This window comes from Trachurus trachurus (genome assembly GCF_905171665.1).
Source record: "Trachurus trachurus genome assembly, chromosome: 22".
Classification (NCBI taxonomy): Eukaryota; Metazoa; Chordata; class Actinopteri; order Carangiformes; family Carangidae; genus Trachurus; species Trachurus trachurus.
In genome coordinates this window covers 3,717,080-3,735,188 of record NC_139907.1, presented here as the reverse complement: position 1 = coordinate 3,735,188, position 18,109 = coordinate 3,717,080, and the positions used below count along the sequence as shown (strand labels likewise).

General features: G+C 41.8%; 1 protein-coding gene across 1 annotated transcript in view; it reads left to right on the top strand.

The window, feature by feature from the left end:
- kcnh5b (potassium voltage-gated channel, subfamily H (eag-related), member 5b) overlaps positions 1-18,109 on the top strand; it is a gene marked incomplete at both ends in the record, with an annotated part of 186,153 nt that overhangs the window by 20,165 nt on the left and 147,879 nt on the right. Inside the window, 2 exon segments of the mRNA XM_083998777.1 lie at positions 6,951-7,066; positions 15,004-15,396. Coding sequence (XP_083854903.1) covers positions 6,951-7,066; positions 15,004-15,396 — 509 coding nt within the window.

The following is an 18,109-nucleotide window of genomic DNA, read 5'->3' as shown; positions in this document are numbered from 1 at the left end:
CGTCCACAACAAAACAAAGCAGATCTCACATCTATTATCTGCTCCATGTGACCGCGTGTCCAAGCCTCTGAAGCTCTTGAACGTGCACCACCACCACCACCACCATCTGTGTTGTTGGTTACAGTTGTGCACGTGGACGTTGAGGCGTCACTAATCACCTGAACCAGATACAACAGGTGTCCCGTCGGCCATGTTTGCATCCACTTGTCAATCAAATCATCAATCGCTACAAATAGCCTATTAAAGCAGTACTTAAGAACTTTCAGTTTTGGTTGAGTTTGGCGGCGCCAGTGGCCCAAAGCGGTAGTGTTTTGCCTGAAGGAAGACTCCATTTCCCATGAGCACTAGCGCATGGAAATTACCAGAAGACGTCCAAACTAAGTTTCTGTTACCAGCGGATCATTTCTCAGTAAACACACATACACAATCCGACGGAAAGGTGCCACATTGCTGTTCCCTCCTCGTCTTGACTCGTGAAAGTGAAACTTAAAGCAGAAGTGAGTGATCCGGTGGTTTTGGCTAATGCTGCGTTCCAGGCAGGCTTTTGAAATCGTAAATTACAGCTTCAAGTCACAACTTACGACTTTGTAGCGTTCCAGGCAACCCACTCGTGTTTTTCCGACCTGTTTTACCGGTGAAAGTCTCTATAACGGCCACTCGTAACTTCCGACCGGTGAACTCGTACCAGATCGAACTGGTACCACTTCACGGTCGGAAAAATACGAGTTTCCTTGAATGCACCATAACAGTCCTCGTCGCTACGTCACCACATTCACGGCGTTCCTTGGCTGCACACACAGCCCTGCATGCCGTTCTCTCTCCTCATTGGATAAAAACTGTAGGATACGATAAATGTTTTCTCTTCGGCTCAGAGCAGAGCAGAGGGACTGACAGACCCGTGTTTCAGTCCAAACACTCTATGTAAGTGATTGCTGTCGGAAGATATAACTATTTAAGACTTATATTAACACAAATATATCACTCACTTCTGCTTTAAGTGAGAGCCGGTTTCCTACCATGCTCCTCAAAGCTGCTTAGTGCCAGTGAAAGCGATACAGACCATAATGATACAGACCCCCTCAGGCCATGACAGAGGTGTCATTCAACCTGTTATAAGTCGATCTATCATCACAAAAGTTATGAAAATATTATATGAAGGTTGAAAAGTTCCTTAGTGTTGGTTTAATGTGAATAAGTCGGTGAAATTGCGTTTCCATCTCAGAGCTTCACATCCAATAAACACCTGTGTGTAACGATGTCAAGCTGTTTTGCGATCGAACTAGTTTAGTTACAGTAGGTTAGTTAGATTAACTTTTTTTGCAAACATGGATCACATCTACCAACACATGGTAGGCGAAATATTTCACAGGAAATAATTAATGATCATGTGCCAACTAACTGTGAAGACGGTGGCGGGAAAACACCTAGCGTTAGCTTAAATGGCACACGACACTGGTTTGGAAACGGCAGCGCTCCAGAAGATTGTGGTTGAAAGACACTTCACAGAAAGTCTGTCTGTCCAGCTGCATCTGTCTTTGTCTTCTCCAGTCGTGTCCTTGAAAAGCTGGAAGTATACTGTAGCAGAACTGACGTCAAATGTGATTGATCAAGAGAAAAGCAGATGAGATCAACAGGACAAACATTTGGTTGATATTCGTGACATTTAATCGCATTTATCGTTACTGTTTCCACAAGACATTTTTAATTTGATATAACTTGATGCGCATAAAAAACATTTTTAAAAAGCATTTTAGACTGAACAGCGGTCACAGAGAAAGATCCAGGTTCAGGATCAGTTCATCTTCTCTACAACAGAATAAAGGACGACAAAGCTGAACGTGTGTCGGGGCGTTTGCTCCGTCGGCTCGGCCTCGGGTCAGACTCGCTTTCAGTCCAGACAGTCGATGATGAAGAGTGACGGAGCCTCGGGTGCCAAAACCGTTCACCCGCGTTTTCACATTAGAAATCTACCGATAGGAATCTAAAAACTGGAGACTTTGTGTTTGTTCTGCAGCTCTGATCGAAGGAAAACAACCTGAACTCAGGTGCAGTCGTGTTACATGAAGACAAAACTGTTGTTGCTCATCAACAAACATGTAAAAAATCACGACGAGTTAATTCAACCAAACATCTGTGAACCTGTGATAACCTCAGCGACGCACCTGAACGCTCCCTCACTGCTGCACCTGCTCCTCCTCCTCTTCTTCCTCCTCTACACGTACAGACAGATGTTAAATCTCTTCCTATCAGGCGTCCGACACGTGTGTGACTGTGTGTGTGTGTGTGTGATTCTTCCTGAAGGACAAAGTCTCTGTGTTGTGTTGTTGCTGCACAGTTCGGTGCTCGAGCTGCTGATCAAAATCTTATTTGAGAATTCACTTTGGAGCTGCTGCATGCACCAGCTCCGCTCCCCGGGTATTTTTAGCTCAGGCCTTTTACTGTTTTTTATTTTTTTTATTTCCACTTCCATTGTGCTCCAGTCTGATAAATCATCACGCAGCGCTGCATTCTTGAGGGGGGAACCACAGCAGCAGGAGCATTATTATTATTATTTTTATTATTATTATTAAAGGGGCAAAAAAAGAAAGAAAAAGAGAGAGAGAGAGAGACCTCTTATTTAGTTGTCCTGCAGTTTGTCTCGGCTCGTTCAGGTCCTTTTGTCCTCCTGTCCGCTGTCAGCATGTATTTACAGCAGCAGCGGCGCCAAGACAAATTCCCCCATTTCTACTTTTACCATGAAAGTGGTTGTGGGTCTGAAAGAGAGCACATTGACTCGCTTTCCATGCCAATGCTCCGCTATTATTCTCAAACACATTAGGGCTTTGTGCCGCCGCTCTATAATAAATGCACACTACACTATACTATACTATACAGTACAGTAGCTACCAGTGAATTATGCAAGTTCTGCTACAATAGAGGAAGCACTCAGGAGCTTTACACAAGTAAAAGCAGCAACACCACGAAGAAAGACGAGTCCATCGCCAGGAAAAGACCCAAAGTCAAACTCATGGAGTTAACAGTTAGCCCGTAGCTAACAGTTAGCATCCTCAGGTTGTTCAACCCGTCGTCGTCCGTCCTCAGCTTCACTCAGGTGTCGGTCTGCTGCAGGTTCAACCACCGTCTACTCTGATGTTTTGCTCATTTTTAGTTTCATCCGGATGTTGCAGATGTTGTTCCTGATGTGCAAACTTCCACATCTGTGCTGCTGCTGCTGCTGCTCTCTGTGTTGTTGTATCAGATTAACATTTCAAACTGAAGCAGCAGGTGAAGAGAGAACATTTTCCATCTTGTGTTTTCATTCTTTTCTACTGAAACGTCACCAGACACAGAATCAGAAACATCTGGAGCAAACTCTGATTTGCATCCTGGTTTAGTTTTTTTGCTAGATAAACATTTGCTGATGTTTTAAACATTTTTCTCTTTGTTCATGTTAATGCAGGAGAGAAAATCCCACTAAGTTGTGATTCAGCTAGAGTTACTGTTTACAGTGTGGTAGCTATGGTTATGCCCATTTTTTAAAACGTTTATCCTACTTATTTATTTCAATTTTTCGGTAACCCTACAGGCCGCTAATTACATGACGATGTCAAGAAATAGCCAAGAAATAACAATTAATTGCATCATAATGTCTAGAAACAGCCTAGATATAACGGTCAATTTCATAGTAATGTTGAGAAATAACGATTGAGTAGAAATAGCACAGAGAAATAAATGATTGTAATTGACAATTTCAAGGACTTGGTGGAGAAAAATTCTGGCTTTTCCCCAAAAATTCAAAGCAAAGCATGTGTAATCTTTTACCTTTATGAAAAACATGACATTACTATGAAATTGACTGTTATTTCTTGACTATTTCTTGACATTATCATATAATTAGCGGCCTGTAAATTAAAGTGTTACCCAATTTCCCACTCTCATTCACTCACTCTCACTCACTCTCATCCAACCTCTTACTCTTTCCCTTCTTTTTCTTCTAATTCTAAATCAACCTATCAATGCACACACAGCTAATATTTAGTCTAAATATTAATATTAGTTTAGTTTTCTGTTGTTTTCATGTGCGGGTTATTGTCTGGTATCATATCTCCTTCATTTTGTCATATTTTGTGGTTTATCTTTGTTGCTGTTAATCTAATAATGGTAGTGATAATAAACAAAGGTCCAAAATGGATCTTTATCTTGTTTCTTTAAGGTAGGAACTCGTTCCTGTTGATACTGGCGGTGTTTGAGCTCATTAGCTCCAGTAAACTGTAAAGCTGCTCCAGCTGTGAGATGACGTCTGGGTGAACGGGGGCTTCCTTTTTGTAGATGCGTTTCTAAAGATGTTCTCTGAGCTAATTGACAGTCGTCCCTATATATACACGGCTCAGATGAGTCCGGGGGCTGTTTGCCAACAATATATACATTATATACGTACAGTGATATACCGTGGGTTATATAAGCTCATACTGCAGCAGATGCAGATTTTCCTCCAGGAATCATATTGAAAAAATCTCCATTTTTGGCTGAGAGCGTCCGGGGGTTTATTGTCAGAGCCAAGTCTATAAGTATTAACAGATCACACGCAGCTGAAGACGAACACAAAGTTACACAACGACACACTCCTGCGGGGAAACACAGTGATAAGGACTTTCTTAGAATTAGCTTTGAATAGACTGTTGTGTTGTAGTTGTGTTGTTGTGGATATCCATCCTGCTTGGTGCTGTGCTGTGTTGTGCTGTTTTCACACCGCTGCACACTGACGTGAACGGCCGCCTCCATTTGAACACAGAATGAAAGAGTCAGAGGGCGGCTGGAGGCCCGAGGGTTAAAAGCCATTTCAAAGTCCACTTTTTATTCATAATGGTCCCTTCAAAAGAGGGGGGTGGGGTGGAGCGGGGTGGGCTGGGGGGGCCCGGGTCGATCACGATGTGCGACTACTGTATGTGGTGGACCGCTGCTCTGCTCCTGCTCTCTGCCCTTTGAAAACATTTGATTTTATTTTTAGAGCGGTACAGTAAAGAGGGAGAGCCGACGGTCCTCCCAAACCATGTCGGCCTCGTTCAGCAGCAGCAGCAGCAGCAGCAGCAGCAGCAGCAGCAGCAGCAGTGTAGAGGAGGAGGTGGTGGTGGTGGTGGTGATGTGGTGATGTGGTCAGGAGAGGAACCACCGCTGGACAGGATGCTTTTAATTAGAGAAACTTGAGTCTGAAACACACTCAAACGCTCATGGTTTTAAAGGGACAACGAGGAGTTTGCTTTTGGTTATAAAAGAGTCTCATATTAATGTGGATGAATCTACGTTACCCACTTGTTAATGGGTCCATTTAGATAATCGTTTTGTCTTTATCGTTATTTTGTTTTGTTTGCTATTAATATATAGTGGTTGACTCGCCCAGCATTTCCTACTTTCAGTTTCCCGGACGCTGCCCGGTGGGTCATGGGAATAACGCCGCCAAATCGCCGTTTATGGTCGGAACTTCGACGGTATCTGATCGTCTTCGAACCTCCGACTTTCATTCTTGATTTGAAAATGTTCACAAGAATTTCACCGTGCGCAGAGAGGCTCATGGGAAATGTAGTGAAAACACTTTGCTTTCCAAAACTCCTTGTTGTCCCTTTAATCTGATAATAAAAAGAAGAGGAGGAGGAGGAGATGACTGGGTTTCATCCAACTTAAAGCAGGATCAGACAACACAACACAAATTCAGGCCGATTTTCAGACGATTTGGTGGTGGCCGACACATTTCCAGCGTTGGGCCTGATTATGAACGTTGGGAACGATGAACAGTCGAGTAGTGTGACAGTGATTCTGCATCTAGGACGCTCTACGATGCTTCACAATTTTTTTGCATTTCTTCCCCTAGTCTGACATCTCCTACGACATGAACCTTGACGTTGACCAATGACAGAGCTCTGACGCACTGTTTACAGTACACACAGTGAACATGTGCTTCATGTGCACAGTGTAAGTGAATGGTGTTGAGGTGAAGACGTTGGTTAACGTAGGTCACGTTCTCTCTGAAGGAACAGACCCAGGAACAGCTCCAGCATTGTTTTTTCTTCCTTTTCTTTTTCGTGTCTGAGCTAACGGCCGGCCACATCACACACAGAGATACAGTATCTATGATTGACAGTTTGTTGCGGTGCCCCCACGATGACCTATAAACATGTGCAGGGTTGTAATCGGTTGTGAAAGATGATTGGTCGGGGTCATACAGTTGAGAAAATTAGTATTTGATCCCCTGCTGATTTTGTAAGTTTGCTCCCCCACAAAGAAATGGACGGTTTATCGTTTTATAGTAAGTTTATTTTAACAGAGAGAGATGGAACATTAACAAAAAATCCTGAAATAATAAGAGATCTTGGATCTCAATGGGACAAACCTGGTTAAATAAAGGTTATTATAATAATGATAATTGACTTTTTCTTCAGTAAAATTTCATCAAGATAACAGTACTTTTACTTGTGTAGATTTGTTTGGTTCTCTTTCCACCCCTGCTAGTTTCTCTAAACTTCCTGAAGTGGCTCCCTTCCTCTCAAAGCTTTAGGCAAGGCAAGGCATCTTTATAAGTAAAAAAACATTTCTTCTTTTAGTGGTATTTATTCATCAGACGAGCGTATGGTTTCAGTTTTCCAGCGGTGGTCATGGTGGTGGTGGTGGTCGATCCCCGGGAGGAGCCGTTCTCCTTCAGCTCCCGCGTCCAGCTCGTAGAGGTCGGAGCAGGAACCCTGCAGCTGCCTGCTGGAGATACGCTCGTGTTCAAGGACACTTTGAGCTCCGTTCGCTTTGTTCGTGCTGCATTCACGTCATGTCGGCCGTGTTGTAAATATCGCTATCAGCCGGGGGGGAAAAGCTCGTGGAAGTGAAACAGGAAGTTGATGATGATGATGATGATGATGTGCGGTGCAGATGTTGACAGCTGTGACTGACTTCCTGTCTCGTCTTTTTTTATTCTTTTTTTTTTGCAGGATGGACCAAGTTTGCTCGTCTGACACGTGCGCTCACCAACAACCGCAACACGCTGCAGCAGCTGGCGCCCGTCGGCAAACTCGATGTCAGCCACAAACAGTCCAGACTGGCAGAGGTGAGCGCAACACACACACACACACACACACACACACACACACACACACACACACACGTTGCACATGCTCACTCTGACGCTGCACTTCACACCACTGATCTGAACTGCAGGTGTCATCAACACAGCCAGAGGAGGGAGAGAGGAAACCAGTCAGTACAGGATCGTATCGACTCAGATATTGATCTTTTATTATGTAAATTGCAGATATGAATGGTGGAGTACGTTCTCTGGCAACAACAAACACAAACCAGCCGTGACTTCCTGTGTGTGTGAACTCGGTCTGGTCGGTTAAAGGGCTCAGATTTGTTTCTGAATCCTGGAATTAAATAAATATAAATATTAAATTATGTATAAAACAATGTGCCACTCCTGTCTGGATGAATTAATGAGCTTTTCATTATTTATGTGTCTATTTTGTTCCCCCGCCAGACGTCATTGTGGTTTGTTTTGGGTTAGTTTTCCTGTTTCACTCGTGCTCTTCTTAATTAACTCGAAGCCAAAACTGTCAGGTTTGATAAAAATAGGTTTTATTTATTATTTATTTAATTTTTTTTAGGGATCAGCTCTTTCACCTGGAAAAGAAACATCCTGAACTCACAGGACTGAACCTGAGTTTGATTAAATAATAACAAGACAGCGACAGGAAACAGGAGTTGGTGGAAGTTGGTGTCACTAACTACACACAAATATGCCACCGTAGCAACTCTACTCTACTCTGCACTATATTCATTATTTCTGCACAAATAAACCCTCATATAAAACATTAACAGCCACATTCAGACTTTTTTTTATCCGTGCACGGTTAAAGCGACCACAGTGACATGGCATGCGAGCGCCTACTCTACATTTTCACAATGCATCCATCCATCCTCCTCCTCCTCCTCCTCCTCTTCCTCTTTCTCCTCCTCCTCCCACCCGTGTCCCAGCCTCCTTGGATCTGCAGTTGTCTGACACAGCGAGCGGCGCTTCCTCTGCTCCCGTGGACTGCAGGTGTCATTAAAATTTCATGGCGGGTGGAGAGAGAGAGAGAGAGAGAGCGCGGGCACTGTGGGCACTCGGAGTGATTGTGATGCTGCTGCTGGGGGGAAATTTAGAAAATGGGTTTAAGGCTTAAGGGTGGGTGGGGGTTGGTGGGGAAAGGAAAGGGTGGAGAAGATGATGATGTAGAAGAAGTAGAGGATGAGAGAAGATGTCTCCTCTTCCTCTGAAGCTCCGCCTCCTGTTTTATTCATGAAGGTCTGAGTGAGGTGTATCGGCTTTAATCAAGAGTTTGTTTGAGTTTCATCCCGGCTCATCACACAAAGTGAGGAGCAGCAGCAGCAGCAGCAGCAGCAGTGGTGGTTATGGTGGTGGGGGTAGTGGTGGTTTGCATTTCACCCAGAGTGTCACTTCCAGGTCTGGATGGAGAATGAGAGAGAGAGAGGGGGAAGAGCAGGAGAGGGAAATCAGTGGGTAAATTAACGAAGGAAGTTGGAGGAAGGAGGGAATTATGTAAAGAAGGAAGGAAGAGAAGAGAAGAGAAGAGAAGGATGACGTCAGACTGAAGGGGAGATAGAGATGTGAGGTAGAAACTCTCTGGAGGAGGAGGAGTCACCAGAAACAACACTTAGATCCCAAGTTACTGTGGAAGTCCTAGTTCTTATTCTATGATTCACATTAACACACTCCAGTCAGAATATAACTGTCACTTTTGTGCACTATCCACAAGTTTCACTTCCGGTGGAATTGTACGTTTACGTTTCCATGGTTTTCAGTCGTTGTCATAGTTGCGGTAAACGCATGGATCCATTAACGCTGGCTTTTAACATGGATGTCAATTTGTGTGATATCCATTGTTAAAAGCTGCTGTGATGATGATCCATGCGTTTTACAGATTTTCCATTGAAAAAAAAAAAAATCCATGCATTTACCACGACTACCGAAACCATGGAAACGTAAACAAAATTCCATGGGAAGAGCAAAACCGGCTTACGCTTTTGGACTTTCACTGGCATCAGCACAAAAAAACACAAATACAGATGTTTTATGTAAAATTTGTCATATTTTAGTTAAGTTTAGTTTATTTATTATTAGTTTTCATAGTTCGTTTTTACATTATAATATAATTTATATTATTTTACTATATTATAATGAGCTCTTCTACAATAAAACATCTATGAACTGCTTCACTGACCATTAGTTCATGTCTAAATCACTGTGCAGCCCAAATGTGCATCTAAACAGTTTCATGTCTCTTAAATACTGTAACTGGTTTCGATCTGATACTTTAATTTATAAAAGATGAATACATCAGTTATTAAGTATAAAAATACAAACATTAAACACATTAAATATGAGCTTATTAATCCAGAGTTAAACATTTATAACTATAACAGACTAATTGGTATCAATAAAGAAAGAAAGGATGCTTTAAAAATTAAATATTAAATAAAGCTGAATTAACTTTCTTCAATATCTATACGTCCTTTAGTCGTTGTCTCTGCCGTTCGAACAGACACGTTATAAAAATAAATTAATGTGCAGTATTTTTAATAATTACAATAGAAAGACTTTTATATAGCATAACATAATGTCTGGTGTCATTTATCTCACGCTGGGGAAGAGTTGGAGGAAATGAGCAAGAAGAGAAAAAAGTGAGGGGATAAAAGCGAGAGAATGTACAGTAAAGGAAGAAACAGGGATGTAGGAGGAGGAAGAGATGAGTTCATCCACTCGTCTTCCTGTTCTCCGGCCTGGCAGTGGCGTTGGATGGCGGACGCCGGTTGCGTAACGACACTCAATAGATCTCGCAGGTGATGAATCCGCTGCTCGGCCTGAAAGGAGCAGCTGCTGCGTCTTCTGTCGAGTGTCACATGAGCAGAGGGAGAGAGAGAGAGAGTGGTTGCTTTCTTTTCTTTTTTAAACTCTTTTTCTTTTCTTTTTTTTTTACCCACAATGCCGTTGGGCTGCTCAGCTTCACTTCTGAGTGTTGTTGCTGTTTGATTGGCGGCTGTGATGATGATGATGAGGAAGAGATGACACGCTGGTACCAAACTCGCTGTTGATCCTCAGCTCTGCCTGTCACTTAACGTCAGACTGTGAGAACAAATGGAGCTGACCCAGGCTAAACCAGTCTAAACCAGGCTAAACCAGGGGCAACCAGGCTAACACACTTAACCCAGTCTAAACCAGTCTAAACCAGGCTTACCTTGACTAAACCAGACAAACCAGGACTGACTCTGAACGTCTCTAACACTGGAAAAAGAGGAATTATTCATCATGATGCTCAGGGATCATGGTGTTTCTATCATTAGGACCATGTGTACTGTAGTAATACTGCAGTATTGATATCAAAAGTACTATTAAAAATGAATAGAGTTACGCTGACGATAGAAGTAGTTATAGTAGAATCAAGTGGCAGCAGTAGAGAAGCATTAGAAGTAACGACTGTGTCATTTAAAGTTTTAACAAGTGCAGATTTTCTAGAATAAATAGCAGCTTTTTGTAGTAGTAATATAAACAGAGCAAGGAGGTAATGACAGTGCAAGAAGAAAAAGTTGCAGTAATACTAGTAGTAGGTAGACCGACGAGTGCAGATTGTAGTTTTTTTACAGTACTGCTTAATGCTAGAAATTGTTGAGTTTGGGTGCACTAAGTAGTACTAGATACTACAGTAGTAGTTGTAGCTGCATTGGTAGTTATTAGTTATGGATAATCTATACTAGAAGTTATATAGTATTAGTAGTAGTAGTAAAAGAACAATAGTAATGGTGTAGTACTAGGCCTAAGTAATAATAGATGCTGTAGTAGGAGAAGTACTCACAATATGAGTAGTAAAAGATGTTGAGTTGAAGTACCCATAGTAGTCGAAGGAGGGGTAGGAATAGCAGGAGGAGTAGAAGTAGTATGGATAAGGGTAGTAGTGGTAGTGGTAGTAGTAGGGCAACAGTAATATAGCAATACTACTAGTATAAGGTGGTATAGGGCAGCAGTAGGAACAATATTAGTAGTAGTGATAGTAAGACAGTAGTAGTAGTAGTCCTTGTATTAGTGTTAGTTGTAGTAATAGCAGTAGTAGTTGTTGTTAATAGTAGTAGTAGTAGTTGTTGTACTACTACTGTAGTAGTAGTAGTAGTAGTAAGGCCTCAGTATTGATAGAAGCTGATGTGGCACCAGGAACCGTGTGGCTTTAGTAGAAATATCAATAATTAACAGTAGTAGTATTTGAACATGTAGCTGTTGTACTGATGACAGTAAACGTACTAACACTTCATCATCATCATCATCATCATCATCAGTAATACTGGCAGTACAAGGAGTAACTCAGTACTTTACATATTATCATCACCATAAGTATTGTAGCAGCACAGTGTCACTACTACAGAGAGTTACAGGTAAAGGAGGCTACTACAGCTGTTACTGTAACTGTGTTTCTATTCACACTGGTTTGATTATAGATTATAGATTATAGATTATAGGTTATAGTTTGTGTGAGAGAGTGAGTCTGTGTCTCTCTCTCTCCTCTCCTCCTCTTCTCGTGTCTCCGTCTCATCTCAGGACAAATTTATTCATAACGTGGTTTTGTCACAGAGCCGGATGAATCTAGATGAAAGATGAAGAGGAGAAATATCACACATCTAATCTACTTTTCTTTCTCTATTGTCCTTCCTCGACTCTCACCTCAAAACAAAACACTGCTCATGTTCTTCTACCTAATCTCCTCCACATATCGCACTCATTTAATTTAATTTCTTCTCTTTCATCCTTCTAATAAAGGAAGTGAAGATAACAGAATAAACTGGATTTCCACAAAAGTGAAGTATATCTGGACTTGTAACGTCTGAATTATTAAATGTTTTATAATCAATTTGTGGGTAATGGGGGCGGGACTAGATAAGCTTTTGCTTCTCCCGCTTTCCCTTTCGGCCATGTGTTTGACATGCCCGAAATAAACAAATTGATTGATCAGTATGTCGGTAAAGAATTGATCTGTAATTTGAAAAAAAAACTAGTTTGGAAATGAGATAAAACTGGAGTTTGGTTTGTATTATTGGTTTACAGTGAAAACTGGGCCAGAAACCAGGAACGAGTGAAACCAGATCAAATGGATAAAGTTTTAATTTGTGGAGAGCAGAGGAGGACGAGTGAAGCAGAAAGAGCTGTTTGAAGACATTAAGTTTTATTTCTTTTTGAACATTTTTGAATATGTTAAGTTTTATTTATTTTTTTATTATTATTTTATTTGATGAGTAACAGCAGACAGATAGTGATGGGTGGAGCTGCATTGTCATTGTTTGTTTTATTTGTTACTTAGGACTGAATGAGTTTGTTTATTATTATATTTAAGGATTATAATTTATTCATAGATTACAACATTTTCCTCTCTCTCATCCATTTCCATATTAAATTTCATGATGTGTTCAGGTGCTTTGTGTTTTTAATCTTGTTTCTGTTTCACAGCTGTCCAACTTGTTTCCCTTTGGGCACATTCAGTGATTGTAATAACATGTAAAGTTAAGATAATAGATGTTTCCCTATAAGCTTAGTAAACATATATTGGAATAGACATATAAAAAGGTTTAAATTAAATATAAAGGCGCACATCTGTCATAGTGTTACTTTGCATTAGTATATAAAGCTGCTTCTGTGTCCAAACATCACTAAATATAATTATAGTAAGTTATAAATGTTCCAGGTTATGTATTGAAAAACAATTATACACATTCATTAGTTGTTACAAATAAAAAGAGATAAAGGAAATGAAGCATTAATCTTAAATAGGAGTTTGCTGACAGTAATTAGAAAAACACTGAATTAAAAGATACATGATGAAAGATTAAGGCAAAGGATTAAACATTAAAAAAATTAAAATACATCAAAATAAGACGGAAGAAGAGGAAAATAAAAACTGTGAATCTAAAGAAGTTTTATTTGTCAGTGACTGAACAGTTTTAGAACTTGATTCATGAATGAATTTCCCAATGAAACATCTAATGCAGTGTTTCTCAACCAGGGCCCTCAGAGACCCCTAGTGGTATGAAGGTGTAAGTGCAGGGAGGTGCTTAAAACGATGACATATCAGTTTATTGAGTGACCTTTATCATTTTACTAGAAAATAGTGACCGGAGCCTTAAATCATTATTGCCTTAAAGGTTGAATATGTAGAATATTTATTAAAAGCTATATTTTTTCAAAAATAATACATCCATGGGGCCTTTAGAGGGGTACAGAATGAAAGTATTGCGTTTCCACAAAAATTTTTTTTTTTAGTCTGAATTATTATTTTTAATTTTTTTGACGGGCTCGACAACTGACTATCTGTCAACGTTCTGTTTACATTCGTACCTGCCTGTAGCCGACATGTGGCTCAGTTCTCCGCTGTTTTCCTGCCTCCTCCCGGTCGTATGCGTTTGTTTCCAACCAAGCCTTTTTAATAATCAATCGGTGGATCAATGGATTATCATATACTTGTTAGGATGGGTGTATTTGTGTAGTCTTATCTGTCATAAACACGTTTATCGTCGCGGACTTTCGGTGCCACGGAGCTCCTTTTTTTTTTTTTTCCAACTTGAGGAGAGCAGTGACAGCGGAGGCTCTGAGCAGCAGCGGTGTGGAAGGCAGAGAGCCTCCACTCTCCCTGTAACAAGCTACAAGTCATTTATTATGCTGTTAATGACGGTAAAAATGAAACATAAGGTAAATATCCTGCTTAGTTCTCCTCCTCTGCTGTCCTCTGATCAGAGCGGAGTCCCTAGCAACGGCCCGTTTTACCTAGCAACGGTCTGGCAATCGACTGCTGGAATTCTTTTTCTGTTGTTGTTCTTGTATTTCTACATAGTCAACCTTTAAACTGCAGAAGCTAAGCTAATTGGCATTTTCCCCAATCCCATATGTTTCAATGGGAAATTGGTCCTATTTCAAAAAGTAGCCACATTTTGATGGTTTTGATTCGCTCTTGTTGGTCTTTTTAAACAAACTGCATTACGTCTTTACTACAAACTTAAAGGGATAGTTCAACATTTTGGCAAATTGGCCCATTGCCATAATCACTATAGTCATAGCAGTAGGTTCATTACCTTTAATTGTAGGTGTAAGCTATTTTCAGTACGGCGGAGCGCAGCAGCTGGCTGCTCAGAGCTACGCTATGGAGGCTAATGGAATTTCTTGGTTTCCCTCATCAAACTCATCAAATACAAAATCCCAAAACTCCACAGCGCTTTTGTAGACAAGTTGTGAGCTGCACAACCACCACGCTATGAGATAATGACGGAACGATACGAAACGGAGCCGTTTTCGAGGTAAATTCATACAAAACCGCTGATGCGCGTTGCGTTCATGGACAGTTTTTCAGCAAGCAGTCTCCGTATTTACCCTGTATTTACCTCGAAAACGGCTCCGTTTCGTATCGTTCCGTCATTATCTCATAGCGTGGTGGTTGTGCAGCTCACAACTTGTCTACAAAAGCGCTGTGGAGTTTTGGGATTTTGTATTTGATGAGTTTGATGAGGGAAACCAAGAAATTCCCTTAGCCTCCATAGCGTAGCTCTGAGCAGCCAGCTGCTGCGCTCCGCTGTACTGAAAATAGCTTACCTACAATTAAAGGTAACGAACCTACTGCTATGACTATAGCAATTATGGCAATGGGCCAATTTGCCAAAATGTTGAACTATCCCTTTAACACTGCCTGTTTTTTTTTAACTAATTAATTTCTAAATTGGATTTTATTGTGAAACATCGCGAAGAAAGATGGTATAAAACTCACTAATGTGCAAATGTTCGATGTACAGCAACTTCCAAAATCACTATATATTTGCCTTCAGAACAGTTCGTAAATACACAGTGATGCAGTTATAAAAGGCTATTTCTATTTCTGTCTAATTTGCTTTGGAAGTTTTTTGTGGTGGTGGTGGTTCCTTTGGCATTTCTAAAAAAATATGCAATATCCCGTCTCGTCTCAGGTTTTGCAGCTCAACTCGGACATCCTCCCTCAGTACAAGCAGGAGGCTCCGAAGACGCCCCCCCACATAATCCTTCACTACTGCACCTTCAAGACCACGTGGGACTGGGTGATCCTCATCCTCACCTTCTACACGGCCATCATGGTGCCGTACAACGTGTCCTTCAAGACCAAGCAGAACAACATCGTGTGGCTGGTCCTGGACAGCGTGGTGGACGTCATCTTCCTGGTGGACATCGTCCTCAACTTCCACACCACCTTCGTGGGGCCCGGCGGAGAGGTCATCTCCGATCCCAAGCTCATCCGCATGAACTACCTGAAGACCTGGTTCGTCATCGACCTGCTGTCCTGCCTCCCCTATGACATCATCAACGCCTTCGAGAACGTGGACGAGGTACGAGTGTTTCTTTAAGCTGTGGATGTTTAAAGGTGTGAGACGGGTGTTTAGTTGGGATAAAACCAAATCCTACAAGTTATTGGACGTTGGGTCAGGTCCTGGTGTGGGCGAGGCTTGGTGACTGCTTTGTTGTGACATCACAAAATCACAGGAAGTCCTGATGACTGGTTTTAAAGGGATACGCCAACGGTTTTTGGTTTTTTTTGTGTGTCTTGCCTCACTCCCGAGTCCATGACCAGCAGATAGACACCATCCTTTCAACTGTGCGTGCAGTAACAAGTGAGATACGGGCAGAGCTGGCGCACCGCTAATTAGCTTAGATCAAACGCTGGAAGTGTATGGGTAGTGTTAGCCTGCCTCCTACCCGAGCCGAAATCAGCAGTCAGAAGCTGATTTCATTTTAGCTCTAAACTCTGTAAATATATCACTTTATCCACATTTCAAACATGTTTAGGTGAGAAAGTAGCCGTTTAGATCAGCAGTGTGTCGTTAATTTGTCTAAATACCAGCTGTTTACAATTTTGTTCGGACGAATTCGGCGCTACTCAAGCTAGCCGTTGTGACCAACAACGCACTTCCGGTTACTTTCACAAAATAAAACACCCGTTGCCCTTTACATACAGAAAACCATGACGATAGAATTTGTGCTTTTACTTTGAAATAGGAAGCTATACCCTCGATGTAGCTAGCTTGAACCAAAATAAAGCGTCTTTGCTTGAACCCTCCGTTTTGACCGATCTCGTCCCGTTAGCGGCATTTGACCGCTCAAGATGCCTTACCGGAGAGTTTTGTCAGCTCTGAGACGAAGATCGGCTCGCCGGTTTCCGTTTAGAGTTGCTGAAGAGTTTCTCTGATGACTTTAGGTGGAGGCAGGCTAACACTACCTATACACTTCCAGCGTTTCAGCTAAGCTAATTAGCGGTGCGCCATTAGCTCTGCCCGTATCTCCCTTGCTACTGCACGCACAGTCGAAAGGATGGTGTCTATCTGCTGGTCATGGACTCGGGAGTGAGGCAAGACACACACACAAAAAAATGTTGGAGTATCCCTTTAAGGCTCAGTTTCTGAATACAGGCTGTGTGCATCTGCATCCTGAGATACTTGACTGTACAAACACACCACTTGAGCCTTCAGCCCTCAGATGATTACAATAGGAAACATCTGGAAATTGCCAAATTTAGCAACTAAACAAAAACAAATGCATGAAAATCAGCTTCTGAATGAACGGAGGCTGAAATGTGATTCATGACGGGTCGTGACGAAGCTGCCTCCTCCACCTCGAGTGCCTCGATTACTGTAAGTAGTCTCAAGAGGGGATGAGTCATCATCATCATCTCAACCTTTTTCCTCCAGTCTGCTGATTGGTGCAGATTCCAGCTGCTGGACTCATCTGAGTCACTCACTGTGGATGGTTGTTTGTGACCCCATTCGCACCTGGTATCAACATATTCAGTCTGTTTTTTCCCTCAACCAGACACAACAACACATTTACTGCAGGTAGAGGTGTTGGTTCGTGATGGATTTGAGATGTGGTTGATTTCTTGTGTGAGAGGTCAGAGAGGGAGCAGGAGAGAGTCTGGATCTGATTCCCCAAACTGTTTCTGTGGGTGAAGAAATGTAGAAGTGACTGAATCAGAGCTGTGATGGAGAGTTGTGAGGTGCAGGATGTTTTTAGCTACATTATCGGTGGCTCTGCAGGGCCAGAGGGTGTTGGTGTTTGTGCAACAGCTTTGGTCCTTTAATTGATCATCATTAGAATTTAATTTGATTTATTGGATCCAGATGTTGTGGATATTTCACCACCTGCAGGAGGAATATCATTGTTTATCAGTGTCGACAACTCTTGAATGGCTGACAATGATTTTGGGTGCAGATACTTTCGGTGAGAGTCGGGCACCAATCGAGAATCGAATGGAACCAGTTCTAACGTTTGATTCTATCGGAAATGTTCAGAAGTTTTAATTTCGGTTTCCCTAAACGATGCTTAAACAATTTTCATTCGCACTGAAAGATTTAAAGTCACTTTGTGTAACTTGTGCTTTATTAGACACAAAGTGTAGTCTAGCCTGTATATTTTGTTATTGTGAAGTAATTTAAATGAATGTAATATTTATTTATTATAATGTATAGCTTCATACATTTAGTCTAAGACCCCTACCCCCACCCCTCGTCTGCCAGCGCCACAAATAGAATCTAATTCTGTGGGGAAAAGAACTCAGGTGTGCTCCCTCATTTAGACCATCTAAACCTTTTTGTCCCCTGTACTTAAAAGAATCGGAATCGAGAATCCCTAGGAACTGGAATCGAAACATGGAATAGGAATCAGAACCGTACAGAATCGTCTAATTTCAATCGAGGCCCAGTCCTACTTGCGGCCCTTTTTCCACTACACAGTCACAGCTCTACTTGACTCGGTTTAGATCAGTACTTCATTGTTCCTCCTCAACGTTTTGGTTGTCACAGCACTCTCTGTTGGATCTTCTGTTGGACCAAACACAGGTTTGATTCTTGTGTTGGACATTGTAATCAAGTGACAACACTTTATCCAATTGGTGGCTGCGAGTTGGTTGACGCAACATTTTGGTTTTGGCTCGGTTTGCTTGGAACCTCGGCCGAGGCGTTACCACAAAAAGTACCAGGTAGCAGGTAGAGTCCCGAGTGGAAAAGCAAAGAGTCGAACTGAGTCGAGTCGAGCCGAGTAGCGCTAGTG